This window comes from Prunus avium, chromosome 4 (assembly GCF_965620075.1).
Source record: "Prunus avium chromosome 4, drPruAviu1.hap1.1, whole genome shotgun sequence".
Classification (NCBI taxonomy): Eukaryota; Viridiplantae; Streptophyta; class Magnoliopsida; order Rosales; family Rosaceae; genus Prunus; species Prunus avium.
The window spans coordinates 21,697,533-21,722,195 of NC_142287.1; the positions used below are offsets into that span (position 1 = coordinate 21,697,533).

General features: G+C 36.9%; 2 protein-coding genes and 1 pseudogene across 3 annotated transcripts; 2 read left to right on the forward strand and 1 right to left on the reverse strand.

The window, feature by feature from the left end:
* Positions 1 to 4,323: 4,323 nt before the first annotated feature.
* PPD6 (thylakoid lumenal protein (Mog1/PsbP/DUF1795-like photosystem II reaction center PsbP family protein)) lies at positions 4,324 to 7,823 on the reverse strand. Its single transcript, XM_021947448.2, has 3 exons — positions 7,380 to 7,823; positions 4,921 to 5,237; positions 4,324 to 4,713 (listed from the first exon to the last, which is right to left on the reverse strand). Exons 1-3 carry the CDS (start codon positions 7,732 to 7,734, stop codon positions 4,543 to 4,545), a joined length of 843 nt encoding a protein of 280 aa, XP_021803140.2. The 5' UTR covers positions 7,735 to 7,823; the 3' UTR covers positions 4,324 to 4,542.
* Positions 7,824 to 8,545: 722 nt separating this feature from the next.
* LOC110747240 (uncharacterized) lies at positions 8,546 to 12,725 on the forward strand. Of its 2 annotated transcripts, none has more exons than XM_088252190.1 (5): positions 8,546 to 9,075; positions 9,274 to 9,535; positions 10,933 to 11,021; positions 11,109 to 11,231; positions 12,282 to 12,725. In XM_088252190.1, the coding sequence occupies exons 2-5, from the start codon at positions 9,412 to 9,414 to the stop codon at positions 12,510 to 12,512; spliced, it is 567 nt and encodes a 188-aa protein (XP_088108316.1). In that variant the 5' UTR covers positions 8,546 to 9,075; positions 9,274 to 9,411; the 3' UTR covers positions 12,513 to 12,725. The 2 variants fall into 2 exon arrangements, with proteins under 2 accessions (XP_088108316.1, XP_088108317.1); XM_088252191.1 differs by having other exon boundaries at positions 11,115 to 11,231.
* A 1,833-nt stretch (positions 12,726 to 14,558) lies between these two features.
* Positions 14,559 to 18,514, forward strand: LOC148295024 (uncharacterized; annotated as a pseudogene).
* Positions 18,515 to 24,663: the final 6,149 nt, after the last annotated feature.

Sequence of the window (24,663 nt, forward strand, 5' to 3'; positions counted from 1 at the left end):
TACGGCGGAGCCGATCCCGGGATGTGACAATTTGGTATCATAGGCACTCTGCCATGTGGTACGAGTGTGCCGACAAGGACGTCGGGCCCCTAATGGGGGTGGATTGTAAGATCTCACATCGACCAATAGAGAGGGGGTTGATGTACCTTATATGTACATGCCCGCATCCATCTAGCACGAGACCTTTTGGGAGCTCATTGGCTTCGGAGTCATGGGAACTCCGAAGTTAATCGAGTTGGGGGCTAGAGCAATCCCAGGATGGGTGACCCACTGGGAAGTTGCTTGTCAGCTCCCAGAAACAAAACCGTGAGGGCAGAAAGGGGGGCCCAAAGCGGACAATATCGTGCTAGATGTCTTGAAAAATTGTCCAAGTGACTATACGAAGGTGATTGCGGCATGGGCTTTGGCAAAGTTATTCCAGTCTGTCCCTCGTACACATTTGGAGATACCCCAAATAATCAAATAAAGATGCAGAACTATTTTTTTTTTCATCTTACTACTAGCATGAATGATGTCTAAGAAGTTGCTGAGAGCGCATGTGCAGCGTTATACTACTTTCTGGAAATTTTTAAGCGGGCACCCAAGTAAATAGTGCCAAATGTACTGTGCTTTTTGCCTCCTCTTTGCAGCATGACTCAGCGAGCAGATTGTAGTGAGTATGTGAAAACAGTAGCCTATGAGTCAATCAATATAGTTATGGCATGTGAATTTATTGTAACAACGCAGGCGGGATTAAAGTTGCAAAAACACGGAACAACTTCATATGGGGATGTGTTCACTGCTCTTCAATTGGTGGTGGAGGCTCGTGCAAAACATTCTTCTTGTCCCTTGACTCCGGTGTATGAAAATATGCTCCAAGCATTTTGAGATGGGTTTCGAATCAAGCGTCCCAAGCCACCATCTGGTTTTCCCCCATCAGCCTGCCAGTAGTGATGGATGGAGGCACTTGCCTCCGTTTGCTTGCACTACTTGTTGAGGACCGTGTGGTGGATTCTATAATGCCATTTCTTTTTAACAGTACAAAAGCACCATAGGCTGGGGACAATGTGGTGGACTCTGTCAAGGAATATGGGGATGTGTTCACTGCTCTTCAATTGGTGGTGGAGGCTCGTGCAAAACATTCTTCTTGTCCCTTGACTCCGGTGTGTGAAAATATGCTCCAAGCATTTTGAGATGGGTTTCGAATCAAGCGTCCCAAGCCACCATCTGGTTTTCCCCCATCAGCCTGCCAGTAGTGATGGATGGAGGCACTTGCCTCCGTTTGCTTGCACTACTTGTTGAGGACCGTGTGGTGGATTCTATAATGCCATTTCTTTTTAACAGTACAAAAGCACCATAGGCTGGGGACAATGTGGTGGACTCTGTCAAGGAATACTTGGCAAGAATTGATTTCAAGCATATAGAGGTAATCATTCACGCATTTGGTTCCATTTCGGAAGGCTCAACAGAAGGAAAACTAATGAAAATTGATGTTTTGATTTTTTATCATATGCTAGATGCCTTGAAAAATGGTCCAAGTGACTATATGAAGGTGATTGCGGCATGGGCTTTGGCAAAGTTATTCCAGTCTGTCCCTCGTACACATTTGGAGATACCCCAAATAATCAAAGAAAGATGCAGAACTATTTTTTTTTTTCATCTTACTACTAGCATGAATGATGTCTAAGAAGTTGCTGAGAGCGCATGTGCTGTGTTATACTACTTTCTGGTGATTTTTAAGCGGACACCCAAGCAACTAGTGCCGAATGTACTGTGCTTTTTGCCTCCTCTTTGCAACGTGACTCTGTGAGCAGATTGTAGTGAGTATGGCAGAACAGTAGCCTATGAGTCAATCAATATAGCTATGGCATGTGAATTTGTAGTAACAACGCAGGCGAAATTAAAGTTGCAATAACACGGAACAACTTCAGATGGGGATGTGTTCACTGCTCTTCAACTGGTGGTGGAGGCTCGTGCAGAACATTCATCATGTCCCTTGACTCTGGTGTGTGAAAATATGCTTCAAGCATTTTGTGATGGGTTTCGTATCAAGTGTCCTAAGCCACCATCGGGTTTTCCCCCATCAGCCTGCCAGTAGTTGACCATTCAGTTTTAGCAAGACATCTTAGACATGCCAACATTGTACTTGGAACAAAGAAACACATGTTGATTTTGGATGCCATTGTACTTTGCTTTGTGGTTTGATTTATTTATTTATTTGACAGTGTTAAAAATTCACATAAATATTTATATTATTTTAACTTATCCAAAATATTATTTGATGATTCGACAAATGAAATGAATTGGAAATCAGTTCAATTTAAGTTTATTTAATTTCAATATATATTTGATGATTCTAACAGTACAGATGGATAGAAAATTACCCCAAATTCTTAACCTATTTTTGGGAATGATATGATCCAAAAATTTATTAAAAAGAAAGATACTGAATCCCCTCCCTTGCACGCGGTTGATTCATTGGCTGCCAAAGTCCTGTTGTTATTATTGTCATCATCCGAGAATACTCCAACTTGGCCTTGGAACGTTGCAGTAGTAGCTCTGGACATTGGGTTCTGGAATTTTCACGTCTTTCGACTCAAGCCTATACCTGTAGCAAACCAAAATCTCGAGCACAAACACATCTGTGGTGTTACCATCCGAGATTTTGTTGGCCAAGTCATCAGCCACGTAAGCATCGAGCGTGGAGAGTTTGAAACTAACTAGTGTTTGGTTTGTGGTGGTTAGAAGCAAGGGACGCAACGACGTTGCTGCCAGCAGCACACATTGGTACTTTTGATCTAGCTCCGTAACATGTTGGTAGACGGGACTGTTGTAGAAGAGCGAGGCCTGGAGGCTGTCACAGTAGATGTCCCACTTCTTGTTGGGGTTCATGGCTAGGAGCGTCAGGTTCCATATGGCGGTGAACTCGGAGGGGGTATTGTTGCGTGGGTATTGCAGGGCCGCTGAGTGGACTAGGAACTCAGGGTCATACGCTCTTGGACGGGTCAACAACAAGGTGAGGGCCAATGGGGCTAGAATGAAATAGGGGACCACGATACACATGATGCAAAAGAACGTTCCCTCACAGTCGAAGAAGGGTTGCCGTATGGGCTGATCATTAGAAGCGGAAGCCGGGATTAAGATGTTGGTGGCTGTTTGGACTCCGGTAACCATGATTTTAGAGATGTTGGTGGCTTCTCGGACTTCGGCTTTGGCTTTGGCTTTGGCTTCCGGCCGGTAGTACTAGTACTAATAGTGGCCAAGCAACCATGATTTTAGAGAGATTATTATTCAATATTTCATGGGATAATTAGATTTGACTTGGGATATATTAGAATTAGATTTAGATTGTACCAACCTTAATTATATAATTATCTTGTATATTAAGACATTTTTGTTTGTTTATCTTTTAATATATATATATATATATATATATTTGTTTGATTACGATAGACTAGTCAAGTCAAACAACTCCTCCAGTTATGGTGAAAATGAGTTTGTCATTAGACTAGAGACTAGTCACATACCTATTGCAATTGTGAAAAAAGAATTAGGATGTTTTTTTAAGAATAGAACCTCAATCGTGTTATAAAAAAAATAGAAAACTTTGAGCATTGTAGAACTTATAAACGATGTCTCAAAGAACTGCCTTATTTAAATTATGAAATTGGTGGAGCACTAAGGCAAATGCTTCTCAATTCAAAATCATCAACCAACAATGCTTTCTTTGGAAGGCATGTCTGACTAAGGCCAATGCAAGCCTTGTAAGTGGGTCTAATCTAAGTAATGTGGTTAGTACCCATTTTATTTGAGCTTTAAATTTGTTATTGCAATTTTATTCAAGTCCTAACTCTTCTTAAATAGACTTCAAAAAATAGTGAAAACAAATCAAGATTACAGGAAGATATGATGTAGGGTAAAGGAAAATTTCCATTCAGAAAATAATGGCAACAAGACAAGAGGGATAATAATTCAAGGAGGAGATGAGGGGATAGAGGAAGTGCAGAGAATCCAATAAAGGAGGAGATGAGGAAATAGAGGAGATGGCACAGATGTAAGAAATAATTACTAGAAAACAAGAGGAGATGGCCACCAAGTCAAAAAATAATTCAAGCCATGTGGGATAATGGCCTAAAAGTTCACTTTAATTGAAATAAAATTAAGTTTGTCAAATTTTTATTTTTTTTAGGTTAAAATGTTCTGAAAAACAAATCATGAAGTTATAAACAAAAATTAGCTCAAGAATAATTAACCACAAAAAATTAAACTATTTTTAAACAATTTAATAAGGCTATGTTCTCAAAAAATTTGAGTTTGGAGGGTTGGAGGAAAAAACTGTTTGAGTTCGGGCAATACATGAATAGTTGTATTTTGAAAGGTGAAAATTTGGGTTTAGCCCCTTTAGCATTGGAGATGGCCTAAAGCTGAATAAAGGGCTAAAAGCCCAGAGAGGAACTCAATTGCGTGTAAATGCAGCCTCTTGTATTGTAGCTCTATGAAAATAATAGAACAGTGCTTCCAAAAGCCAAAATAATTTTCTTTTCCCTTTCATTCAGCAGTGAACTACACTTGAAAGGAATCAAGCATGGCTTTTAGAGTCTTCTGAGAAGCTTGCCATTGCTTGTCACTTGCACTTACCACAAATAATACAACAGTGTTTCCCTTGGCTGTTGCCTTTGCAAGATTGTGAGAACCTGTAAGAGCAAACGGGGTCTCCAGCGCATACTTGTAGTACTGCATACAAAAACAACAGAGGAAAGCTTGCATGAAATTGCTACCAACGGAAAGAATTCATGTTCAGGTAAGGGTAGAAAAAGAGAGAGCTTCTTAAGCATACACAAAAACAGAAAAAATCAACATACTACAATGTGATGAGGAAAACATGGAGGAAAAATGAGAGTATAAGACGATGACAAGCTGGATGGCCAAGAAAGATTGTACCGTCAGATCGCCGCGCTTTTCAACTGTCGTCTCAAGAAGCTCATCTGGATCATATGTGTTTCCTGTAACAAAAGGGCCAAGAGAAGCAATCACCTTCTCAGGGTTGCCAATATCTTCAATTGTTGCGTTGGGTTTATTTGTCAGGCGTATCAAAGGTGAAGCCACAACCTGAAGTTTTCCCTGTTTTTCGTCTTCAAATTTTACCTCCACCCAGGGCTCTGCACACTTTGGCTGGCAGTAATTACCAGATAAAATGTTTGCCACACGCATCTGTTTCCAGGTTGGGGGAATAATGAACTGGTAAGGCTGCACATTTCCTGCAAAGAACAGAGTTTCTAGTATCAATCATCAAAAGAGATAAAATTTCAACTAAGAAATGAGTTGATGTTATTAATTTTCTCTTATAATTTTTAGAATTTGATCCAGATAAATGCACCAAGAGCATAGACCAATAACAAACCCAAAATCCTAAAATCTGCGCTGGAAACTTTGGAGGGTAAAAATGAAACTACAAACTCAGGAAACTACCCACGGAAAAGCAACTTTGTATGGACAAAACAAACATCATTTGTACTCCAGCTTCAAGAAACTGCAGCTCTCTGAAGTGATCCTTTTTTTTTTTAATTAACTGGAAAAAAGTTATGTATATTCTATTAGTATATATGTATCTTGAAGCTCACAACCATCCAGATTTCAAACCAATTGTTCTCTGTAAAATGGCTAGCTAGCACAAACAGAAACGATAAAGAACAATCATTTCAGCATTTTGATATTCCTCTGAGAGTCCTACCTCTTATTTTCTGCTCAGATGCTAATCTACTTCATTTACCGTCTGTCATTTTCTAGAAAATTGTGGCACTCTTCTTAGTCTTCTAAAGTCCAGTCCTGAAACTCAACAGTCCTTCCTCCTCCTTTATTGTCGGCTCCTGAACACTCTCCTTACCACTTTTTCTTCATGGAGGCTAGAAGATTGATTGACCTGGTGAGTAGAGAAAGCATTTCTTCACAGCTGAAATCTTCATGCTCAGGCTACAAGATTGCAGGTCACTCAATCCTCACCTCTCCTTACCACTATGTCATTGTCGACGTCAATTTTGTCTATAAATAGACAAGCACCCCATCCAAAGGAACTAGCTATTTCTGCACAATCTGAATATTCTCAGTGTCCCCTTTATTACAATTTCTAGTCAAGGCTCAGACTTGGCTTGTTCTTCAACTCAAATCAGCCCTAAAGTTATGAAGCAGACATTCTCTTGTACCTTTCGGGATACCTTCTAATATTCTTCTCTTTTTCATCCAGAGTAATAGTGTCACTTATCTAGTTTTCTCTCAGGTTAGATTGGATCCATTTAACTTCCTATGACCACAGTAAGCTAAACTCCTCCTTCACTTTACATTTCAAACAGGATTATATATTTGAGAAATCATCAAACCGTGGAAAACTTTCATTCGGCGATTCAGAAGAGCTGGACATTTTTGCTACTAAAGCAAAACATACCTCAAATGCGGTAGTGCAGATTCTAAGTGAGTCTTTAGCCTCCACTGAAGAAGTCTTAACAAAGAACTAACTTCTCACACACACATACTCGATGTACTTATTGTAATACCATTACCTCAGTAAAGAGAGGCCAGGATTGATTGACCTGCAAAGCTTTCTGATACTTTCCTATCGTTACTCAAACAAGGAGCAAAAAAGCACCAAAGAATACAAGTAGATATACACCCACACAAACATACTACACCTTCAAACAAAACCAAAACAAAATGTTTCTAATTCCTAGAAAAAATAAAAAATCACAAACCCCACTTCTGATAGAGTCTCTTATTTGTATAAGATTCCTGGACACTCTTCAAAACCACACATAGAAAATCTTCCTGTAATTGCATGATGCTCTCTCTGCTCCTCAGTAAAAACCATGATTGAATTTGGAATCTCTTTAATACCAGACTCCATGACGGTACAAAATGAAGCTCTAATGCTCAAGATTACCAACTAACCAACTGTAACGGCATATCCTATCCCAATCAAACAACTGACTCATCACACATTTACATTTCAGAAAGAAGATTTGTCCAGGTTCTTCTTCTCAAGAAACCACATTTAGTCTTTCGGTGTAGAGAAGTAACGTAGCGCAGGCTGCCGGTTTTTCCACAACTAGCAGACTTATCTTTCATAATAATTCTGTCATTGATTGCTAAGCTAGTGATATAATAAATGGATCGTTTAGCAAGGAATTGCACGATTTGCTACATCATTTCCTAGTCCTTGACACCCTCAAGCCTACTTCCAAATTTAGTCAGAAACTTGTTAACTAACCCAAATTTTTTTTTCTTTTTCTTCTTGTTCATTATATATAATTAAGCAGCAATCAAAATGTAGGTTCAGTGGAGCAAAATTAAAGAAGACATGAGTGAATGATTAGAGAAAGAAAGAAATAAAAATGAAGTAAAGTAAGTACCTGCGCGAAGAGCGGGAGTGTCTTTAGCAGAGGCTTTGAAGAGAACGAAGGAAGGGTCGGAAGGTGAGGGTGGGAGGAAGGAGCCCACCACCGCCTCCTTAGCTTCTGCTGAAGGCACAGTAAGTGGCTCTTTCAATATTGACTCAACCAGAGCAAGAGGAAGCAGACCAAGTCCTCCTTTCAACAACAACTCTCTTCGTTTTTTACTCTGTGCCTGCTGCTGATAATTATGACGAGGCAATGGAGAAGGCGAGAGAAGTGGGGGCAGTTTTGAACGTGAAGAAGAAGTAGAATGGCTGTTTGAGGAGGAGGAGATGAGAGAAGAGGTTATTGGAGGCAGAGGACCGGTAGCCATATTGAAATTGAAATTGAAAGGGTGGATTATGGATATGGATAATAAACTTGACTCAACCTGCCCCTGGCTGGCCCTCCCGCTCTTATCCAATATGGCAGTATCCAGTCTTTGCCTTTTGCTTGGTTCACTCACTTCACAAACAATCGTAAGGCTGATAAAATGGCGCGTCCATCTATTCTACCAAAAAAAAAGAACAAATTTAATTTCCCTCCTTTTTGTAGTCTTCTTTGCGCTTTTGTTTTAATTGACGTGCATAACCAGCCTCAACTTTTTTTCCTCGAAACCAAAAGGAAAGTTCAACAATTCTACTAATGATAGTTAGGCCAAACTAATGCGAATTATTTAGAAAACAAAAGGCCTTTAATTAAATTTCATTAATTTGTTAGTTGGCCAAAGCAGTGTGTGCCTATGACTAATCTCTTTGTACTCGAGTTCAAATCCTCACCATGTACATTCGAATATTGTTGTTGTCAGAAAAATAAAAGTGTTGCTAATTTAGTACATGGGTAGTTAAATACGAATTTGAATTTAACGGCCACATGGTATAGTTTGTTTTCGTGTTATAATATGGGTGGACAACATAATTTCCCACTTTTTTAGGAATAGTATCAATAAATATCCATCTGTATTATAATTTACATTTACAATTAACAACATAACTTACATTTGCACTACTCAAGTCAAACTAGCATAACTTACAATTGCAATTAACATACTTGTATTAATAAAAGGAAAAAGCTTGGCTCTTTATTATAAAAAGGAACTCCTCATCATTTTACAAGATTCTTCAGCATAGTATGGACGATGACGATATCTCCATGCATATATTCATTAATTAAGTTACCATTGATATTACATATTCAAAAGCCAAGCATAAATACATCAACTACACCCATGTCAATGTCATCCCAGTTCGTAAGTTGTTACTCAGAGCAAAGCAAGCAACCCACACAACCGAGACCGACAACATCGAAATTGGAAAAGTCTTCTAGAACGGCAGCATTTACGTTTAGGAGGCGAGCAACAACGAAGCTTCCTGGTTTCGGAATTGAAGCAAAGGAAATGGTTGACATTTTCGAAGTGGAATTTAGCCTGAATTTCGCAGAAAGAAAAACCCAGAAGAAATTTTTTTTAAGACAAAAGAGAGAGAGGAGGAGGAGCCTCTCGCTGGTTGAGGGCAGTTCATTTGACTTGGAATTTTGGAAGAAAAACCAAAAACCCAAGACTAAAGCTTTAGCTAGAAAACCAGAGATAGGAGTTCAGACTTTTTTTTAAAAACAAATTCATTACCTCTTCTGTATGTCCTCTCTTCTGGCTTTGAGTTTATTCACTACAATTCAGGTACTGCTTCCTTAATTTTGGCTCTTCATTGCTTTGTTCCAATTTTAATTTAGAATTTCATGTTATGTTATTTTTATTTATCAGCTTGTAGTTTGTTTACAAATACCCTACTGTCATGGATCTAAAATCCCATTTCTTTTCATAGATTTAAGCATTTGTTCTGATGCATGCCATGTTCATCTTTTTATTACTTTGCAGATTGTGTGTAACCCTCATGGTTTCTCAACAAGGACAAATTAATTGTCATGCTTGAATCTGATTGTTAAGTTTGGGACTTGGTGCTGCCCAAGTTTTTGTTTTCTTTTTCGTCTTTGCTTTTGCTTTTCGGGACAAAATATGTCGTCTGCATTGACCACTAAAGTTCGACTGGTTAGCTGTCCTAATTGTCTGCAGCTTCTTCCAGAGTTGCCAGATCTTCATTTCTACAAGTGTGGTAAATGTGGTGCTATCAAAGTCAGAGGTAATCAAATCATCCTCTCTTTAATCTAGCTATCTGTTAGATTGTAGGGGAAACAATAAAGTGATTTTATTAGATTGGAGGAGAATAGTACATGACTAGGTGTAGGCTAATTGGCCTCCTTAACTTATTGGCTTATTGGCCATCACACTTGATCTAGATTAGTTTTGAGCTATTTGACCCTTCACTTCGATTGGTGAGCTCATGGGCTCCTCAACATAGCTTTCTTTGGGTAGTTCTTGGCTCCCTTATGGTTTAGGAGTTCTTTTTGGTTGAACTCCATATCTGGTTTGGGAGTTCTATTTGTTGAACTGCACCTTATATGAGTACAACCATGCCTATTTATAGGCTTTGATTGCCGACATACACAGCCACCGACTTGGGCTTCTTCATTTCTTAGCCACATATGTGTCTTGTACTAGAATGTTCTTCAAACTTCAATTGCTTTTGTTCCACCGCCTTGAGCATTCAGCCGCTGCTAGCTTGTTCTAGAATATTCTTGCATTGCCATCTCCATCTTTTGAAGTCTTGACTTCTCTAGAATTGTATAGAACACAAATGAGCATTATTTTTTCAACACTATCTACTTCATTTGTTGTTTAATTCATTTCAGCATAGAGATTTTCTGGATATTAAAACATCTTTCTGTGGGATTAGGCTGATTATAACCCTCAATGTCTTCATACTTAGTAAATATATTTGTCATTACTTTCTCAAATGATTATAGATTAAAAGAATTAATTTGTGTTCCTTCTCCTGGCCCTAGCATCATGAAACACCCTTGCTACAAAGCCTCTGTTTCCTCTGCTCTGTCATATATATCTGCCCTCTTCTTTCGCTTCTTTCCCTTCACTGCATATGGCCTCACCATTTCCGTAGCTTGCAGTCACCATTTTTATCCTCAACAGCAACCTCAATCTCTGCAAGCCTTGGCATGCATCGAGTCTTCAACAATCTCAATCTCTCCAAACTCAGCTGAAGCTACATAAATAACGAAAGGAAAGAGTAATTCAATTCTGAGGGGCTAATGTAATTTATGAGAGCCTTTCCAATTCAGATCCCTCAATCAGCTGAGTTTGGCTACTCTTCTTTTGATCGAATACACGTAGAGGTAGAGCATACTATTTGGAGTCTGATCTCAACTGTTCAGTGCCCTGCCTTGAAAATCTACTATGCAGGACTTATGGAGAGCTATAGAGAAAAGAGGAGAGATTGAGTTGGAGAAAATATATGATAGGGTCTGAAGCAGAGATATGTGGTGTGTTATAGAAAAAGGAGTTCCTTCCTACCAAGTCTGTGGATGTGATCAAGGATATGTATAATAGGGTGATGACTTGATTTTTTATTGAGTTAATCGGTATACATGATTTTTTATATCCTTGTTTAGTTTATTTGTGCAGAATTAGAGAGTTTACCTTTGCTTGGTTCCCACTATGACCACAGCTACTATGACAACAACGACTATGACGATCAACACTACCAGACAACTGTAATGTTAAAAACTCATAATCATGATGAAGTCACTTTTGTTTCTTATTTCTTGCCATATTTTATAATTAATCCAACTTATTTTCAGTTTCAGGGCTCTGTTGATTCCAATCCGATTGTGCATCCTTTAGCTTCCATTAGTCCCCGTGCTGATACTGACTATGACGTGCTAGCCAACTTATTGCCAGTTGAATTGGATATTGACAGTGCGGTAAGGATAGTGGTCAAAACACATAACAATCAAGGGCGGAACTAGGAATTTTTCAACCGGTGGGCTAGTTAAAGTTATTAGCTTAAAATTTAATGATTATTTTTTTTGGTACTTACAATTTCTATAGTCTTTCTAGAAATAAAAGTAAACATTAAATCATATAAACCACGCAAGTTCATAGCTCCATAGACTAATTTTCAATAAGTTTTAACCAGGGACGGACCCAGGATTTCAAACTTGACTGGGCTAAATTTACCTTACATATAAACATCCTGCGTGCATTCTCTTTTTTATATTTTTTTTATCCTATGTGCTGTAGGCTGCAGCTTTCCTATTCTCCCTTTTATAAGTTTTATTCCCCACGTGAAGGCATGACTAGGATATTCAATTGGATTCCTAAGAAGGGTAGGACTAGGATAATAGGATATTCAATTGGAGCTGGCTGGGCTATATTTAGTTTTTGGGTTGGGATTTTAAAAGCCACCTGGGCTGTAGCCCAGGTTAGCCAAACCTGTGTACCGTCCCTGGTTTTAACATAAACCAAATAGGGTTTAACACCATAGGATTGAACATCTAAGACTTTTTACCTAGATTAACCTTAGGTCCCTTCATGCATTCATATCATACATGAAAAATTGTTTTATGTAAAAATATTGACTAAGTATGAAAAATGGTTTTTCGGAATAATCATTTTCTCAAGATAATTTTTAGGGGCTTTTATTCCTCACACATCAAATAAGAAAATTTGATTTTATGGGATTTTAGTATGAAGTATATATTGACTTCATGAGCCATCATTTTTAGCCTAAATCGTATTTTGCACTAAAACCAATTTTTCATATTCTGATTTGGTGGGAATTTGATTTTCTAGTATTTTTTTTTTTTATTTGAATCCAAATGGGGGGTACGTCCTTATTTACATTGTAAACTTAAGTAAATAGAGTAATATAGAAATAAATGAAAGTAAAAGGACCAAGCCATTTACTTATTTTTAACCTTGACATATTATCTTGCAACACTTTATAGTTTTAGTTAAACTTATTTCCTCAGGGCTCTGATGACTTCGATCCTCGTGTTAGCAGTGGCGGACCTGTGCAGGCGCAAGGAGGTGCACCTGCACCTCCGATCGCCGGAAAAATCCATTACAGCCTCTGGTGTTGCACCTCTGCTTCAGACCAGATATGCACACAATCTGTTAGACGAAATGCACAAACTAACTCTGCGCTGTGCTGCTGGTTCTTGCACGCTGCGCGCAGCACGCGACACCTTGTTTTTTTTTAGGCTTAAATGTCAAAATGGTCCCTGTGTTTTACCCATTTGGCCAATTTAGTCCCTGTGTTTTTAATTTGGCTAATTTAGTCTTTGTGTTTACATCTGTTAGCCAATGTAGGACAATCCGTCAAATAGATGTTTTATCATCACCATCACCATCATGTTCATACTCATTAGTATGTATCAGTACATCATAAAAATCTTGAGGCTCACCATGATACAAAGCACTTCTCTCTTCTTGAAATAAGTGATCATCACTGAGACTATATGAACCATACCTATTTTCATCAACTTGACTAAACAGGTCATCATGGATTTCATTAAATGATTCTCCATAATCTATATTAGCTTGTGACATTGGTGGTTGGGTTAAGTCGCCAATAACCTCATGAACATCACTATCATGCTCTACATAGACAGTCATTTGCCTATTCCTAGGTATTGAGCTCACAAAACCTAAAATGTGTTCATCTTTCTCCAATGCATAAAGACCATATGCTGGTTCATGGCCTGGAAGTGTGTAATAAAAATATTTGGAGTTTTGAACACCCAACTCTTGTATCAGGTCTTTAATTTCTAATGTAGACAACCTATCAACATCTACATTATCAAAATAAGTCACCATACCATTTATATAATGGGTTCTTGGAGTGTGCACAAAATGTCCACCGTATCTAAATTCAATAGTCATGTGATCATCATCTGCACAACAAAAGTAATAGACTTCTATTAATAAAGAAATTTTTTATCTGCACAACATATGGTTTGAGATTGGTACTCTTATTGATGTGAGTGGGTCATAAAATCCAACATTATGTATGCTTAGTTTACTATTTTATTTCTTAAAGACAAAGCCTGTGAAAGGGAGAGTGTCCATTACTTTTATCACTAGAAGGTACATGCTCTGTCCTTTTTTCTTTGGTTTAAAGAGATTTCCATTAAAGCAAAGCAGCAAAACAAACAAGCATCAAAACAAGAAATCAAGAAAGCGAAAAAATAGTTAACAAGCAAGACCTGTGTACCAACAACGAGACAATGAAACGAACTTTACACTGAAGGAAAACAAGCATAGGGTCCAAACTCGAGAATACTCACCTGGGTTGATTGAGCCTCTATCAGATTCGATTCGTCTCCATGCCATCTTTATTCGGACTAGTGAAGCGATTGATATTCAAGGGAACTGATTGAATTTGAAACCCCAATTCTCATGAACGCAGACTATGGCAGTTGCCATTGGCGCCAAGGAATAGAGTCGTGAGGGTTTTGGTTTGTGTTAAAATACCTTTATGCCCACTCATGTGCTATGCACATGTCTATTTTAACATCTATTTGACGGATTGTCCTACATTGGCTCACAGATGTAAACACAGGGACTAAATTAGCCAAATTAAAAACACAGGGACTAAATTGGCCGAATGGGTAAAACACAGGGACCATTTTGACATTTAAGCCTTCTTTTTTAATGAAGCCTGGCCAAAACGACGTAGTTTTGGACCAGGCTGTTTAAATGGCGCTGCTTATTTTTATATATTTAACCTGGCCAAAACGACGTCGTTTTGGACCAGGGTTTTTTTTTTAAAAAGGAGGAAAAAATAGGGAAGCTGCTGGGCCATTTCGTGGGCTTTTCTAAGGCTTCTATAATTCCTTCTATAATTGGGTTTTAATTGGGCTACTATAATTTCTTACATAATTGGGTTTTAATTGGGAGTTCTCTTTATTCAATTGGGTTTTGGGAATTCCTTATTTGAATGGGATTGGGAATTCTCTTTATAAAAGACCAATTTCACATCACCCAAATTCATCAAACCCTTATTTTGTTTTAATTGTACAGTTATGGAACGGTACTTTAAGAGAAAGAGTTTAAATCCTCCTTCACATAATCCGAGTTGTTCAAATCCTCCTTCAAATAATACGGGTAGCTCTAACCCTCCTTCAAATAATCCGGCTAGTTCCAATCATCCTTCAAATAATCCTTCAAATAATCCGCCTAGTTCACATCATCCTTCAAATAATCCGCCTAGTTCCAATCATCCTTCAAATAATCCGCGTAACAAAATGGGGAATCAAGGGTTGAGTGATAGCTTGGTTGTTTACATTGAGAAAGATGTTTTTTCTTGTATTAGTAATGCAAATATAATGCGACGTTTTCATGATATGAAACCTCGTTGGCAACAATTGTAGGTTAATTGTAATGTTATTTTTTAAATTAATTATGAATAACATTAGATTGTTTAAATGATAAGGATGTTTAGGTTTTTTTTTTTTTTTTTTTTAATTTTATTTTTAAGCTCTTAGCTTTTAAAAATTGCACCTTCACTGAAAAATTCCTGGGTCCGCCGCTGCGTGTTAGCACTGACTATGACGACTCGGGCAATCTGGCAAGTGCAGTGGTAAAAACTCATGACCATAATTTGCTCCCTCATTTAACTATTTTTTGTGAGATAAGCAAGCAGGTTTAATTTTTAATTAAACGTATAAATAGTTGTAAGGCTCTTACAGTTCATAATTGCAGCGCTCTTTCGGTTCAAATCCTCCTGGGTCTGTTGCTATTAATATTGGCTTGCAGGTTGAAAATAATGATCCACATCACAGGACAAGGGTAATGCTCAAAACTCATACTCATGATTAAACTAGCGTTTTGTTAGCATCTCTTGTGTGGTTTATTTGGTACCCATTTTAATTACAGACTGAACTGATTATAACTTCCGTGTAGGTTACTTCCGTAGAGTTGATCTTTATCCTCGTTGGTTTCATCCTAGAAATGTTGTCAGCCGGTTTCGATCAGGTTTCCTCCGCAAGTGAGCCTCTTTATGCACTAATTAGTTTGCTCTTGGCCATTGCTGCTGTGCTTACTTGCATCCTGGAGCTCATTTACAATGGTATAAAGGACAAAGATGCGTCTCCGAATAGACCTGTTTTTGGTACGTTGCTGGCCATTTTCGGATTGGGACTTGCTGTGATTCAATGTGTTTGCTCGGCAGTGCAGTATTATTTCCTCCATCAGCATGCTAGTAATCCTATGAAACTGTCACCTCTGCCTTTCTTTTTCTTCATCTGTTTGGTGGTTTTCAAATTGAAAGGAAACTAGAGCCACACTGCTTTATTCAGCCACATTATATGGTTCATGAGTTCTGAATGTATAACTAAATTATGAAATTGCCCAAAAATTAGACAATGTAGCTCATTCATTTTTATATCCAACTATTTGGTCGCATCACATTTTTTAAAATTATATATATCATTTTTATTTTTTATGGTTCTAAGGGAGCTGAAGCTCAGTAACAAAACTACATAAACAAACTTCCGCATCACATAAAATGAACTTTTTGTATATTACAAGTCAGCCCCAAATCGAACAGGTTTGATTTTACAAATGAACAAGAAACCACTCAATATGTGAACGCATATCGATTATGAAGGATTAATTACGCAAATGGTCCTCAAACTTATACCCGATTTACATATTAGTCCCTCAATTAAATTATTCATTCAAATAGTCCATCAACTCTATATTATTCGGTCAATTGGTCCTACCGTTACATTCTGTCAATGTTGCCATCAAATGTAAGGGTAAAACCGTCCATAAGCGTCCTATGTTTCCCAAATAGGTGATAAAGTGGTGATACAGTGGTGATACATATGTGATACAGTGGTGATAAAGGGGTGATAGAAACTGCTGTTTGTGTTTACCTTTGGGTCATTAACCCAAAAAAAAACCTATTTCCCAATATAGTTTTTAATTAATTTTAAAAATAAAGAAAATTTTGTATTAATTAATTTTAATCTTTTTTTTTAGTTGTCAAAAGTCTTATTTACCCCCACAATGTAGCATGTGCTGCTCACATGACTAAATTTAACAAATATGTAACGGTAGGACCAAAGTGCCGATTAATAAAGAGTTGGTGGACCATTTGAACGAATAATTTAATTGAGGGACCAAAATGTAAATCGGGTATAAGTTTGAGGATCATTTGAGCAATTAACCTCGATTATGAATGCAAAATAGGAAGCATGAGCAGCATGTCTCGCTTATAAAGTACCCGATATTTATATTTGTCAGCTCAAATATCAAGTCTTTATCTACTTTGTTCCCTAGATCCACGCATGCTTCTGGAGATTTCACTTTGTTGTGTTTGTATGTTTTGATGAGTTTGTCTTCTTCTATGTTAGGCTTTCTTGTGATTTGTTCTCTTTAGCTTTCAGTTATGCCTAGGGTGGGGATGAACCCGGTGGAACCAACCAAACTGGACTGGTTGGGGTAGTTTAGCTTGGTTAGAGCATCCACAGTGGGGGGGTGTAAATTCGGGGGTGTAAAGCCACTTTTACATCCCCTTTACACCTCCGGGGGGTGTAAATATGTTTTCTGCTCCAGTGGGGGGGTGTAAATTCGGGGGTGTAGCCGTGGGTCCCAGCCTTTTATGTTGACTTTTCTTCATTTTTCTTCTCTTTTATCGGGTGGGTCCCGCCTGCAAGAGATGTAAAAATGGATGTAAATATACATTTTATTTTACATCCCCATGGTGGTGATGTATATTTACATCCATTTACATCTCACCATTTGGAGACCATTCCGATGACTCGGGGTGTATATTTAACATACACCCCCATATACACCCCCCCACTGTGGATGCTCTTATTTTTCTCTCTATTTTTATATGAGTTGGAACTGGCTTGAATCGGTTCAGCTGCAATTTCAGTTTTGTTTTGAATTGAGAGAACCCACTCGGACCATTACTTTTTGTTTTTCATTTTACATATGTCGCATGACGTAGGAAATGAGACACTAGAAATATAACTCGCCATTAGGGTTGTTTGTATCCAATGAAATTTTGTTCAAAATTCAATCTGCTTTTTGTGGCATAGTGTTATTGTAAAATTAGGTACTACTTTTTAGTCATTGGCCTTATGTAAATTAGGTAAAATTATATTTCTATCTTCCATATTAGTAAAGTATATAGTGTTCTAAAATTAAGGCTCCCATTATGTAAGTGAGTCGTTTTACCCAATTACACGACTCGAAACCGCACGTGGAGCTCGAGGTGGAAAACATGAAGCTGGAAACACGGAGCGGGAAACGAGGAGTGGAAATTATGGAGCAGCCTCGCAAATTACTTTTAAAAAATTTGTATTATTGTTATGGAGCGGCCTCGCAAATTACTTATATAAAAGGAAACAATGGGAAAAAAAATCACACTCAGAAAAATCTTGAGAAAAATCTAAACTCATCTCCTCAAACTGCCATATAAACCTATCTCAAACTCAAAAAAATCTAAACCCACCTCCTCAAACTTAGATAAAAAAAGGCCTCTTCATTCCCATTTTCGCTCGATCTAAACCTAGCTTCACCAACACAAGCATGGGGACAAGGGGTTGCACCCGTGTGGATGCCCTACTTTGCTTTCTCAGGAGGACCAGTTACCGTAAATGACTCTTTACTCCTTGACAATGATGCTGTTGTTGGAGTTGCGAGGAGTTAGGTGACTCCCAGGGATGTGCGTGTGTTGGGAACAAGGGATGATAACTGGGTGGTGAGTGATGCCATGGCACTAAGCATGCAAAGTGCGGCATCTGTCGCAAGTGTGGGGCATCGCCTCATTGTGAAATCCCATGAGGTAGAGGTGCTAAGAGCTCGGTTGGTTGCAGAATGAAATTTAGTTGAAGACTATCAGCGTGTGATAAGGAGTTTGAAGAGGGAAAGGGCAAATACGGCGGAGGTGAACAACATCAGCTTGAAATGTTGCAGGAGTATAATCAAAAGCTATTAAAGATGATAGCTTTTTACTCTCAAGACATGCAAAAGCAGCTGGAGTGCCTGGATCAACCGGGTAAACGCAAGCATCGAGATCACGACACAAGTTATGCTCAAGCTAAGGGTGTGATCTTTGGGAGCTCAAGTGAGCCCCAAGAAGCTGTGCGTGAAAACCCAAGAAGCTGTGTATGAAAACCCAAGAGAAGAGATTCAAAAGGCCAAACTAAAGGCTCCTATTGTGGAATCAGGAAGCGCGCCCTGATGTTATTTTTTTAAATAATTTTTTTAAGTTAATGTAATCTCATGTTTCCTCTTTTTTTTAAATGTGAAATAACCTGTTTATTAACTTGATGTAGTCAATGTTTCCTTTTTTTAATGTTTACCTTTCTAAATTGGAAACTAGGAATGAGTAAACAAGTTATTAATCAGGTAACCTGTTTAATAACATGTTTAAGATGACTCGAACCCGACACGACACTTTTATTAAACGGATCAGTTTGGGTTGAGTATTCTTGACACATTTATTATCCCGACACGACACGAACTCGACACAACCCAACCCATTGCCATGCCTAAGTGAGTAGTAGTGTTTGTCAGTGTACATTATAATGTTAGTCACACAAGCCCATAAGACAATTAAGTTTTATTTATTTTGTTAAATTAGTAGATAATTGGTTAAATAAACATATCTCAAATTTCATTCAAATTTCCATAATTTTTATTCAATTTTTACTGATTATCGACATTTCCGTTGAAATTTCCGCATTTTGTGACTCCCGATATTCCTTCCCTAGCCTATTATTCCTTACCCAGTTCAATTCTATCACCCAAGACAAAAAATAAATATAAATAAAAACAAACAAAACAAACAAAAGAAGATTCTATCTTGCTCTCTCTGAGTCAGCCCGTGACTCTCCCTCTCCCCCACTTCACATGCCCAATTCTCTTCATTCTCTTCTTTTCTTTTTCTCTCTTATTTTGCTTCTTATTTTTCTTCTAATCTTTTTTTATTTTAATACAAATAGTAGGAAACCTACAGAGAAAAGCCTCTACAAACATCAACGAGTAAGCCAATGCGGGATTACCATAATGATTGTGGCCCTTCCCTTCCCTCTGCTTGGCACCCATAATTGAAATTCCAAGGTTTCTTTCCTCCTAATGTAACCAAAAACCATTCACGAGTAGAGCAGGTAAAACTTGTACAGGCCTCTCTAAAAACATGTTGATAATAAATAATCTCACAATATCGGCTCAGCATATGAATATTCTCCAAAATAGTAGCAATTTTCCAAGGTCTGGAGCATTGTTTTTTTAAATATAAGTTGTGTTACCTAATTTATTGGTAGATATGCTTGTTATATACAATTTGGGAAGTGTCATAAAAACAAAATAGGTTTTATTGAAATTTCAATAAAACTTTCCGATTGAATCATGGTCCGTGCATGTCCCTAGCATTACTCGTTTTTTACCGAAGGACTGTTGATCATCAAATGGGAAACTATGACGACATTTATGGCTGGATCAATGTGTTAGTTGTTTAAATAGAAATGGTTGATGTAATTTATGCTTGGCTTTTGTATTTCTAATGAATAATATGCATGGAAATATTGTCATCGTCCACGATTTTTTTTTATTGGTCAACTCATCGAGAAATTATAGAGTTACAGTATTACCACGTCAACTGGTGATACTTTTATTCAAACTATGCATGTGTCATTTTAAAATGAAAATTATTATTCTTTTTATAGCTAGACTTTAATTATATACACTGGAAAAAAAATTAGAAGAAAAAAAATATGTCCCATCAACCCAACGCCAACCCCATGTCTTCTTCCGGAAAATGCTAGAGGCACCAACTTTGGACACCAACTCTCTAATAGAGTGTGGGACCCGTTGTACTGGCGGGCTCCACCTCTATTAGAGAGTTGGTGCCAAAGTTGGTGCCTCTAGCACCACTCGTCTTCTTCCTCTGCCTACCATCAACAATCATTAGTCACAAGTAAGCTAAATCCCTTTAGCCCAATAAATGGTTGCAACCAGGAAACTTCATCATCATTGTCAATGAATAAAAAAAATTATATAATCTTAATATTTGATGGGTCTTATTGGATCCACAACCGGGACCAGCATAATACCCAACACAATCAACCTTTTCAATATCAATTTTCTGTTGGTCGATTTGTAGCTTGTCTGTGATACACCCACCTCCCATTACAACTTTCTTCACATCCAATGACAATCTATAATTTAGAAGTCAACAAACCAATGAGACCTTGAAAAGCAAATTTGGCTATGATTTAAGAGTAGAGGTGTCAAACGGGACGGGCCGGCCCAGCACGGCACGAGCCCAGCCCGTTAAAATGAGGCACGACACGGCACAAGCACGAATATTAATGGGCCGTGCTCGGCATGGCACGAAAACTTGGGCCGGGCCGGGATCAAGAAATAGGTCCAATGGATCGGGCCGGCCTATGGCCCGACATGGGCCGGGCTTGGCCCGAGCCCGCTTCAAGCACGGCACGAGCCCAGGCACGAGCCCAAGCACGGCCCATTTAGCTTCTTTTTTTTTTTTTTTCTCAAAAAGTAAAAATGCAATAATTTGACATCTAATGTCATTGTATATGTTTAAAAAAATATATATTCATAAACATATATTTGATGTCTTTCATTTTAGGGAAATTACTTGGGTCCTTAGTTAATTAAACATATCAACTACAAATTAATTAAACAACATTGGACTCGATATCTAATCAATACATATGACATATACGTTTCTCCTATAATCAAAGCAAAACATTTCTCCACATATAAAATAATAAGTTGTTTAAAGATGAAAAGTTCAAGTGGACTTTTTGAAGTTGGACACTTTTTGCCCTCCGCCCCTTCATATTGTTTGGATGTTTGATTGATTAATGTTTTCAAATAGTTCATAATTTCTTGCCTCAAATGATATTTTTAATGTTTATAATTTGAATTATCTAGTGGAAAACAAAAATCAAGTGAAAAAAAATCAAATTAAATGGGTTGGTTCTTGGGCCCGAGTATGGCACGAGCACGACACGAGCCCGGCCCGGCCCGTTTGAATATGGACATGGGCTTTGGGCCGGGTCGAGATCAATGATTTTATTAAATGGGCCGGCACGGCACGGCCCGATAAATTAAATGGATCGGCCCGGCACGGCACGAAAATGTTAAAAACACGAGTTTAAATGGGACGGGCCGGCCCAGCACGGCCCGTTTGACACCTCTATTTAAGAGAGAGACAGAGACAGAGTTGGTGATTGGGTTGGGATGGGCGATTGCTGGTCTCTTGATTTTTCTGATTTTGTTATTTTCTTATATTTTATTTTAAATGGTAAAAATTAAATTCCAATTCCAGCTGTAAAATAAAGTGTGAATGAATTATTTAACATATGGCATATTTTGAGGAGAAATATCACTAGCTGACGTGCGTAGTGATATCATACTATTTCTCCAAGTGGTTGTCCATGATGGAACAACACAATCTTGTAAACAGTGCCCTTTTAAAGTTGTACCTGTCTGATAGGGTACTTGGCTCTTTTCACAGTCTGAAGGCGTAACTTTGGAATGATAGAAGAATATTCAAAACTCAATTCAAAAAAGCCAAAAAGTTGAGAGCTCAGCTCTCATTATTTAGAATCAGTAACTTCTGACTGAGCTGAGAGATGCCCATAAAAGGAGAAGTACTTGCATAAAACGGAGATAGCACTATTTTGCTATCTCCGTCAATCACAGTATGTTATGAATGATAATTTTTCCACGTGGCAGACTGTGATTGGCCGGAAATAGCAAAACAGTGTTATCTATATTTCATACAAGTTTTTCTGCCATAAAAGATTAGCTGAGCAAAAGTAAAGAATTAAGCTCATTACTCAAAGTCAGTTCTAAAGAAATGGTAACTGGAAATTGGAATCCAGTTTCTGGTTTCCAATCTGCTGGTGGAATCAGTATTTGCATTGCATGCTGCTGGGTGCTCTCCTCCAGAAGCTTCCTTCCTTCCAGCATATATAGATAATAGCTCTAGAAAAGTAAATAACCCTTGTTAGCTGATGAGTCAATCTACCAAGTTCTGCAGAATTTGTAGGCTCTTCCTTTCTTTTATTTCTTTTTTCTTTTGTTGTGAACTGAATAGAAACTTCATATATATTAACTTTCCTTTTTCTTCTTTGCTTCCATTTAATGTGTGGCTGTGAGTTTTCTGGCCAATAAATAATACTACATACAAACTGTTTGAGTTGCCTCCCTGTGTTTTACTGTTTGTTAGTTAGTTAGTCTCTGCATTTCGGAAATTACAGCTACAATAATAATAATAATAATAATGATAATGCTAGTTTGATTTAGTTTTAATAGTAAATTGAGCTTAGACCCATAAAATTCATTTTAAATCACCTACAACCCTTTTCTTTAGTTTTCTATTTAAAATACCCAATTTTTTCGAATAATATCCGATAACTATGATCCAACTAAGCAAATTACCTAATTTAACTTAAAATCTGATTTATTGTATTTTTCGGATTCTAAAACTACCCATATTTCTAAGTTAATGTGTTATTAGGGGGGTGTAACTAATGACACAGGTTGAATTTGGAAAGATCTCCAAATAGTTGAATTTGGAAAGATCTCCAAATAGTTGTAATGGATGTAGGAATTAATTTAGAAACTTATTTGAAATTAAATATTAAATTCCACATTAAAGTATTAGTAATCTATTTTTGAATTAATGTTGTTTTCCTTTTATGAATTACGACTAGTAATCTATTTAATGTATCAGTAATTTAAATTCAATATTAAATTTAGGAATTAATGTTGTTTTCCGTTTATGAATTATTCGACTAGTATTCTATTTTATTATAGTTTTATGAATAATAGTGTACATTCCAATTATGTTGAAAAATAATTTGATAATCTATTTATTGTTTGTTTTTTGAAAAACATTTTTTTAATGAACCTGTTTTTTCTCTAAATAATGTACCTATTTTTTTTTCTCTAAATAAAGCACCTATTACTTGTTTTATAAAAAATAATTTGATCATCTTTTTATTGTTTGTTTTATGAAAACAATTTTTTTTAAATGAACCTATTTTTTCTCTCCAAATAATGTACCTATCTTTTTTTCCTCTAATAATGTACCTATTAAAACAATTTACCTAGTATAATGAACCTATTTTTTTGCTAAATTTTGTATCTATTTTTTTCTCTAAATAATGTACCAATTTTTTTTTCTCTAATAATGTATACCTAGTAAAACAATTTACATAGTATAATGAACTTATTTTTTTATTCTAAATAATGTACCTATTTTTAATTTATAAAAAAATGTGCATAAATTTCAATTATACAACGTACCTAGTTTTCTATAAATTATTGTGTACCTATTTTTAATTTATGAAAAATGTACGGAAATTTCAATTACAAAGTAACTAACCTATTTTTGTTAATTTTTTGCGTAAATAATATACCTATATTTTAATACGTATATATTTATATTTATATTTTTCATATGTACATTATTGGATATGTAATGTACATTTTATTTTATTTTTTTGCAATTTTAGGGGGTGATATGTTAGAGGGAATGGCAACCAAAAGAAATGGGGTGATTGATATGCTATTAATAGGGAGTTTTAATTACAATTATGGCAGTTAATGAAATGCTTGGAATAAATTATAAATAAAATATGAAGTCTGATGGCAAGAATGTAAAAACATTGGAATACTATGTCCTCATATATCCTACTGGTCATTTAAGTTTGAAATTGGGTTTTACACATGGATTTATAGAATGATAGGTATATATCAAGGAAATATAAGTAAAATTTACATGTTATGAAAAATGTTCATATTAAACTCAACAGTATAAGTAAATTTTATTTTATATTAAAATAAGCAAAATTTACATGTTAAATACAATTTTTTTTGGTGAAGAGGCAACGTCTTTATTTTTTCAGAGAAAAGAGAAAAACAGGCCTAAATACAGCACATTCAAGCACCAAAAACAAAACAAAAAGTATTAAAAACACACTTAAAATAAAATTATAGTATTCTTTACCAACAAACAATTATATATAGTATTGTTCTTTATTTATTTTTCAGACCAAAAAATAGTATTGTTTATTTTTATACCACCCATGTGCGTCGCCTGCCCAAGCTCAAGGCAAACATTTGTAATTTTTTTTTTATTTCTTTAACCTATATATTATATCTATTTCTGCCCAAGCTCAAGACACGTGGGTATTTTTTTAAAGATTGAGGAGGGCTAAAATTTACTTTGGGCTATAAAAAAATAAAATTCCCCCGGGCTATAGCCCATGTGAGGCTGTACTAAAGTCCGTGCCTGTGTCATTCCCAGCTTGTAATGTGTTACACAGTGGATTGCAACCGCGGCCGACA